At 41.4% G+C, this 7960-nt stretch overlaps 1 protein-coding gene across 1 annotated transcript; it reads right to left on the bottom strand.

Moving 5' to 3' along the window:
• Positions 1-3438: 3438 nt before the first annotated feature.
• Positions 3439-7692, bottom strand: LOC146379291 (pyruvate dehydrogenase E1 component subunit alpha, mitochondrial-like). The gene is made up of 11 exons (XM_084940483.1): positions 7503-7692; positions 7076-7144; positions 6829-7002; positions 6498-6624; positions 6069-6160; positions 5835-5927; positions 5503-5658; positions 4915-4986; positions 4771-4838; positions 4290-4398; positions 3439-4026 (listed from the first exon to the last, which is right to left on the bottom strand). Exons 1-11 carry the CDS (start codon positions 7548-7550, stop codon positions 3862-3864), a joined length of 1173 nt encoding a protein of 390 aa, XP_084796609.1. The 5' UTR covers positions 7551-7692; the 3' UTR covers positions 3439-3861.
• Between the last annotated feature and the right edge of the window lie 268 nt (positions 7693-7960).

Below are 7960 nucleotides of genomic sequence, written 5' to 3'. Positions count from 1 at the left end.
TCTGCACTCCCTGTATGTGACATGCATGAACTTGACAACTTTGCAGTCACAACGCTTGATCCCACAAAAGATTTCTCACATATTTTGCATGTGGCAGTTCACATGCAAAACACTCTGAAAACATCCAAAAGCCACAGCACCAGCCCCCCACTTCAGCCTGCCGCCAGTCCTGCTGACCCATTTAATAAATATAGCTCTGAAGCAATGAACCACATGAAGCAAGTCTTAATCATCCACTGCAACTCCAAAAAAAGAAAAAGAAATTCAACAGACTGTCATCTCCTTTAATTTCAAGTAGAGAGAAAAGATGTTTTCTTAAACTGTTAAACAACAGACAATGAGCTCAATAATGATATGAATACATCCTTTGAAAAGAGGCAGCTTCTGAGCTGTTTGTGAATGTACGCATAAAACAAATATTCAAACACCTCTGGGCTACACAGTCAGGTTTTCAGGCTTTTACACTCACAGAAAGGGTTGATATTGAGCACTGAGCCTCTGAGATACTTTCATGAAGAAAGTGCAATTAGGGATGTGCGATATGATCAAAATCTCATCTCATATGAGACATTTATCGTCCTGACATTTTCTGTAAATTGTGTGAATCTTGGGCAACTCGACTTGAGTGAAGTGTTTTCAGCTGGGCGTCATTTACCTGGAGTGTTTTGAGCAATGCGGCCGCCATTTTCTTTGTGAGTATAACACGGTTTGCCTTCTGTTTGGAGCTACCTGGTTCTGCCTCATCTTCACTGGCCATGCCGGTATTCTCTGTGCCTGCATCCATGTGGTAACTGTAAGCACCATTTATAGTTACTTCATGTTTTTATTTGAAGAATTGGTACGGTGAATGTTTCATCTTTGATTTTTTTAATAATTAACTGAAGAAAACATTAAAAAGTGCACATTGGGTAATCTTTCAAGATGTAGAATATGAAAAGTCTCATTTTTTGCCTACATTTTGATGCAAGCTTCTCCTTCTAGCCACGATTCCTTTTATTTGAAAAGAATTTTAATATAGTCATTTGTTAACACTTGCCATTGTATCTCATGGGTGTGAAATATGGAAAAACTAATGGTGTTTACATGTTGTCATATTAATGAAGCAAATTTAGTTTCTTTAGTTTTCCAAAATCTTGTGGTATGGATTGAAAAATTGAATAAATTCTTTCATAATGTAAACTAGGACAGCGGTCCCCAACCCCCAGGCCACGGACCGGTACCGGTCCGTGAGTCATTTGGTACCAGGCCGCGAGAGTTGAGACTCGGGTGTGAAACTTATGGTTTTCAGGGTTTTTATCGGTTTTTAGTGTTATTTTGTTATCGTTTTTTTCCGTTAACTCGGTTTTTCTGTGTGTTATGAATAAATCTTCTTTTTTTCGGTACCGGTACTAGTTTTATTTTGTTGTATTTATCCGCGACACCTTAAAGGCCGGTCCGTGAAAATATTGTCAGGTGCAAAAAAGGTAGGGGACCGCTGAACTAGGACATGTAGAAAACTTTCATATTTTGGAAAAGATATTTATTAACATTATCCAGTGATCATCATATTGTTCTGAGTGTTACTGAATAACTGTAGACAGCGGGATCTTGGTGGACGCCTAGGGGACAGAATGTCATCTATGTTTATTTTTAAATCTAATTTCATTGCTGAAACTATGAAACAACAGGCTGTAGAGGGAGACTTTAATACAGGTTGACTAATTCGTACTATCATAGCCGATGTAGAAAAATCTGTATAGATTTAGCATAATATATTAAAAGTTTATTTGAATAATCCAAGTATGCAAACTAAATATCACAGGAGAGGTTATGAGACCCCAAACACTGACAAGGTCCAGTTCAGAGATGCAGGATTAGCAGAGGTGAAGCCTAGAAGACAGCTGGCAGCTGCAGCCATGCATGTCAGTACCCACCTGTCACAAAGAGCAGCCTTTCCATTCCTAATTCTGCATAACTGTAAGCACTGAAGGAAACTGCCAATTGGATACTTCTTTACACTCTCACTGTGTCCTGTGGGTGAAAAAAAAACCCAAAACTCAGCCAACAAGATTTTGACTGGTCTCTTAATGCAATTGACACACTCTCTTCGACAAGAAGCCTGGGTTCGGAAGAGCCCAACCGTCCTACAGGGACGTTTCCTGTCGGATACACAATGGATGTGAAGGAATTGGTGCGTTGTGTGCCTGGGAGGACTGTCGATTGAGGACATAGAAGATTTATACCTATTAAGAGCTATGATAACAGGGTTCCTGCTGATTGGAAGTGGCTGGGCCCTGGCTTATCGAAGATTGAAGAAAGCGGTTACAGCTGTTCAAAACCCCACAAGGCTGGCTGCGTCGATCGAAGCGATGGGAAGGGCCATGAGTACTCAGACTGTGCTCATTGAACGCAATATGGATAAAATCTTGGAGAAGCTCACAGCTCTTCAACGAGAAATTGATAGACCAGGTGACCAGTGACAGACATTAGACCAACTGTGAAAAATGCAGTTTCCCCAAAAGTTGATTCTGTTCATCTGGATGTAGAAACTTTCACCACATACCCACCCGTTGCTTGTCACGTGAGTTTATGGTGTTGAGGTGTGAATGCATGTTATTGTTGTGCCGAGAAGTTAGTTTTCCGTTCTCATACTCCTCTACCAGCCCCCCCCCCCATTGTACATTTCATTGTTTGGCTTCAAAGCTACCTGTTCTGCCCAATCTCCAATGGGACTTTTGTGTAATGTTTGGAAGGGGTCCAACTTCACTGCAGGCAACTGAGAAATAAAGGCTCAATCATAATGAAAGGTAATCAGGCCTGAGGAGAATCCACTGCCAGAAGGTGACGCTGTAGACATTGAGAATAGCTGCAAGCACCTGGAAGTCTCACAGGCCAAAAAAAAACAAAAAAAAAAAAACAACATGAAGTGGCTGCAAGGATAGCTGCAACCTGGAGGGTTTTCACCATACAACCACATTAGTTTAGATGAGTGGAGTGGGATTAAACCTGAAGCACTAGTGTGCTAATGGTACAAAAATTAGAGACTTCTTTGGAAAGGGATCAAGTAGGGTATTTCTTGAGTGTCCCTTAGAGAAGGCTACATAGACCATTCTGTTAAGATTTGCTCATGCAGTAGCTTAAAGCCATTTTCCTCTTAGTTTTGTAGGTATTGAGACTAGACATTCATAGACCGTTGTGTTCTTTGTCAGAGCTGCAACCATAATCTTAAGACATGAGCTTTAAGACATTGAAGCCTAAAGTTTGTTAAAGTTGGCCTAAAGTCTATAAATCCAGCAGTGACAGAAGCATGTCAAGTCTACAGATGCACAAACTTGTCACCCAATGTTAGGGTTCATATTTCTAGTTCAAGTCAAGCCTGAAATGAATCCACTCTTAAAGGGCCTCAGGATTTGAGTACTATGCAAACACATCCGCTCAACTTGAGTCAGATTAAACCTCAGACAGTTGTGTGGCAAGAAAAGTTACCATGTGAAGACAAGCACTTTCTCAATTTGACTTCTTCATTAAGCATATGGAGCACAAAGCCATGTTAAGGTCATACATCCTTTGACACTAAACATTTACAGCACCTCAAAAATTACCAGATTACACAGCAAATAATCTAGTCAGAGATTTAAGGAATGTGGCTCAAGTAAAAAGATGAAATCTACCAGAAGCCAATCACTAAACATTTCTGGCCAAGGTAAATATGGTGAAGAGCATAAATGTAGGTATAAGTCTTACACTGATAACATTAACACTTCACTGTAGCAATTTCAAGACTTGAGGTAGTAGAGTGAATCTGATCTTGTCTTGGCTCTGGTGTGAGGCACAAGTTTAAAGTACATGGTGTGCATTAAGGACAGGCGGTTGTCAAAAGCTTTAGCTAATAGACTTCAGCTTGGTCCATGGGTTTGTTCCGCGCACCTCAAAAGGCGGCTCATTGTAGAAGATGTGGTTGCACAGTTCTTCCAGTGGGGGCTCTGGGTCTGTGGTAGCAAACTGAGCTGCAGCCTCAATCTCCTTCCTCACTTCCACATCAATTCCCTACAGAAATGACAGTTAAACAAGGCATCTTCCAGTATATGAGGCAATTCTGCAAGACATGTGATGAAACCTGGAGGATCTCATTTTAAATGTAGTTGCAGCCCTTTCGTTATCCTCACATGTAAAGCATGCCATTAATACTAGTTCAAGTGAGATCACAAATGTTAGTATGCTTAGCTAGTCAGACTTCAATTACTCGCTGCAAAGAAAAGGTCTAAACTGTCAGAAGTGTTGCTCATAAGTTTGATTTCTGCATCTCCTACCTTGAGTTCCTCCACACTAGCCATGTTGTGGCTGAGCATGTGGTCCTTTAGCATTGAGATGGGGTCACTCTTACTGCGCACTTCCCGGATCTCCTCACGTGTGCGGTAGCTAGAGGGGGAGATGGTGCAGGAGTTGTAGGGATGCACAATGGTTGCCAACAAATGTTCTTTGAGCATTTAAAAGTGATTTAGATGCTCAAAGTGAAAAATTAGTGCCTTGAAATTTTCAGTAAGCCATTTCTATGCAGATTAAGTGTTAAGTCTATCAATTTCTAAAGTTATTTTGAAGCATCAAGTCTGTCAAATTGAGAAATCTAGCAGAAGATACAGATACTGAAATTCTGTAGGCAGAACTAGCCACTACAGAGGGCATACATGAGACCAAGGAGCAGAGGTAAGAGCCACAGACACGGCAAAGGACATTTGTAAGATTAAAGAACTTAAGTTGCTGCAACTTAAGCTGGCTCAATTAGACGTTTACCTAAGTCCAGGATCGCTCATGCTGTGTCCATGATAGAGGTATGTCTGGAGTTCCATGAGAATAGGACCCTGAGCAAAGGACAAAGAATTTCAGAGAGACAAGTTTCATATCCTGCACATGACAATTAAGCATTTTAAAACATACCTTCCCAGAGCGACAGTGATCAGCAGCAAATCTGGTTGCTTCCCGGACACAGAGAACATCCATTCCATCCACCTGTGCACAGTTACTGAGTTTTAATCTCATCTTACAAAAAACTGACAGGGTCCATATGCAAGTCAATGGTTGCACCAGACACATTTTAAATTAGTCAAACCTACAATGAGTCAGAATTGGTATACTTGTCTGTATTGCAGTCTGATAGTGAACTTCAGAATTCTGCAAGAATTCAACATTAGACCAGTGTGTGAGAATGGGTGGATGACTGGATGTGTAAAGTGCTTTGGGGTCCTTAGGGACTAGTAAAGCGCTATACAAATACAGGCCATTTACCTGACCATTTGAGGCTGCCATTTCTCCAAATGGTATTTCTCTCACTTCCAGCTAGTGTGCATTGTGTTTGAAACAAAGTTCAAGCATGCATTTGTAACTAAACAAACCCAGATTGAATAATTGGCATTTTGATTAAAGAGTGCAAGACATCAGGCTTTGCAAAATGAGAGCAACTGTCATTTTGACCTGCACTATTCTACAAGTAATGAGAGATGTGCCGAAGCATGCCAGACCCCCTACCCTCAGACCAGAAATGAACTCTCCTCTCTTGTAGTAATCTCTGCTGGCTGCAGCTCGCTCCACTGAGGTGCCCATGGCATACCGGTTGTTCTCACAGACAAAGATAACAGGCAGCTTCCAGAGAGCAGCCATGTTGTATGTTTCAAAGATCTGGCCCTGTTGAATATACGCAAGGCTTTTAAAGGTTGTCCTGCAAAGTTGTGAAGTTACAGCTTCAAGACTTCCTAGAGTTTGATCATGTTGTGCATTTAGCACATATTTGACAGATACTGGCCGTGCAGAGCCAAGTGTTGCTCTTCAACCCATTTACGTACAAAATAAAAACTACATACCTGGTTGGCAGCACCATCACCATAGAGACAGACACACAGCTCATTGTTGCCCAGGTAATTGCAGGCAAGTGCTACACCAGCACCCAAAGGAACCTAGAGAAATCCCACGTTGTGTGGACATTAGTGTTAAAGGCTAAATGTACAACAAGTGTCAGTTCCAAACCAATGACATCTGACATACTTAAACCATAGAAGGCAAAAAGACCAGTAACAAGACACTTAGATGACATTTACCTGAGCACCAATAATTCCATTTCCACCATAGAAGGTTTTGCAGTACATGTGCATAGAGCCGCCCTTGCCCTTTGCAATTCCACCTCTTCTGCCTGTGCATGGAAAACATTAGTTGACATAACGAAAGTATTTCCATCTCAGAGCCTTAATCTCAGGGAATAAACCACCAAGGGCAAGCCACAATTGTGCCACCGTCATCCAATTAGGGAGACATTTCTATTGTCATCATCTTGTAACTGTAGTACTCCATGTACTGGGCTCTTTAGGATATTCTTTAAGTTTCTGAACCTCAATAGCTTGACTTTTGGGAAATATTAAAAACCTGTCAAGTTACTCTAGCAAAAACTGAACACTTACAACTGCCACGTTCACAGTGGAGTCGTCAAAATGAGTCCCATGTTTACTGATCTTTAGTCTTCAACAACTCACCAGTGAGCTCAGCCATGATCTCCTTGACAGTCCCTCCCCGGGTGTAAGTGTAGCCATGGGCACGATATGCTGTGATCAGGTGGTCTGACAAGTTAATTGAGGCTTCAAGACCAACAGCACAGGCTTCCTATAATGAGAAAACAGCTTCACATGTCTGGACCTAAAGGGAGATTCTGAAGAGTAGCCAAAAAGTATTTTACAGTAATAGTACTGTTACTCCAATCTGATTTCACATCAGATTGCAGTTCAAAGCCAGTTTCATACCTTTAGCAGGTATTCAATGTATACCAGCCCCGAGTTACATTGTAGGTGAAGAAAAAAAAACCCCAACCTGGCCATCATACAAGTGACAGAATCCTCTAATCATCTTCTGCTTGTACAGCTGATCTGCCTTCAGCTCCATACGTCTCATGACCTGCATTGTGCGGTAGTACTGCAGACCCTCATCACGAGTCAGAACCACCTGAGTGGCAGGGCCCTCATCCAGCAGGAAGAGGTCACAGTTCTGGAGAAGCAAATACCCATGAGTCAAAGTGCCAAGTGCCAGTCTGTGTTCAAGACCTCAATGTCAATCTTACCTTTATTTGAAAGGTAGCCCGAGTTGTGAAATCAGTGAATGTGCGTGCTGACATAATCAGTGCAGCACCCTGTTGAAACAAATTTAAGCAGATCATGATGCTTCCAAGACATTTTTTCTCGAGCGCTGTTCCCATTAATCATTAGCCACTCAATGCAACTAAAACACTAGTGGTTCTTTCCCCAACCAGCCAATAGAATTTCTCCTTTGTAGAACCAGGTTTATAGTTAAGCCATGCACTGAACAGTCTTTAAGCAGACTGTCACAGTTTCCAGTAGTCTCAAGCCATCATCTGAAACAAATTAAAAGTTCTTATCCAGCGCAAATAATATTTTAGCGCTAAAGCTTTAATTTTTAAATAAAAACAAGAAGAACAAAAAACAAAGCCTTTAACTCAGGTCACAATAAAATAAAAACTCAGTACTTACATTCTTCTTGGCAGTCATTCGAAACACACTTGCGATACTGGCCAACATTTTGCCTACACTAACCCAAGACACAACTGTCCTTCTGGCTCAGGGCCTCTTCCCTGTCTTCAATATTGGCAGCTAAAAAACACATCTGACGGCGATCCCTCTGATGTGCATAGCACAGAGTGAAGTGAAAGCACCAGAGGTAATCAGGGTAAAGTGACTGCACCTGCAGGAAGGAGTGGAGTTTGTTAACAGTTTACTGATTAAAGGATTGGATGCTGTTGATTTTAAAAGAAAATGTAGACATACTATTGATGATCACGAAGAGCCTGATACTCTCAGGTGATCTGTGTGCCAGGATAAATGGGTTGTGTTTTATTGAGTAAAGGGTGTTAAATTATTGTGTAGAAGGTGTAAAATTGGTGTGATAAAACTTGGCCATAGCCGTGTTTGGCCCACTGTGGTTGCCACAT

The sequence above is a fragment of the Perissodus microlepis genome, chromosome 10 (genome assembly GCF_051167445.1).
Source record: "Perissodus microlepis isolate ML-2025 ecotype Zambia chromosome 10, ASM5116744v1, whole genome shotgun sequence".
Taxonomy (NCBI): domain Eukaryota; kingdom Metazoa; phylum Chordata; class Actinopteri; order Cichliformes; family Cichlidae; genus Perissodus; species Perissodus microlepis.
The sequence above is the reverse complement of the archived record's forward strand: the minus strand, read 5'-3'. Positions and strand labels throughout refer to the sequence as shown.

What these genes read in the sequence shown, in the direction of transcription:
- LOC146379291 (XM_084940483.1), bottom strand. Translation starts at nt 7,550, where the DNA reads ATGTTGGCCAGTATCGCAAGTGTGTTTCGAATGACTGCCAAGAAGAAT. An exon ending in GAATGACTGCCAAGAAGAAT is followed by an intron (nt 7,145 to 7,502) that starts GTAAGTACTGAG and finishes TTGTTTCAACAG; the next exon opens with GGTGCTGCACTGATTATGTC. An exon ending in GATCATGGCTGAGCTCACTG is followed by an intron (nt 6,161 to 6,497) that starts GTGAGTTGTTGA and finishes TTCCATGCACAG; the next exon opens with GCAGAAGAGGTGGAATTGCA.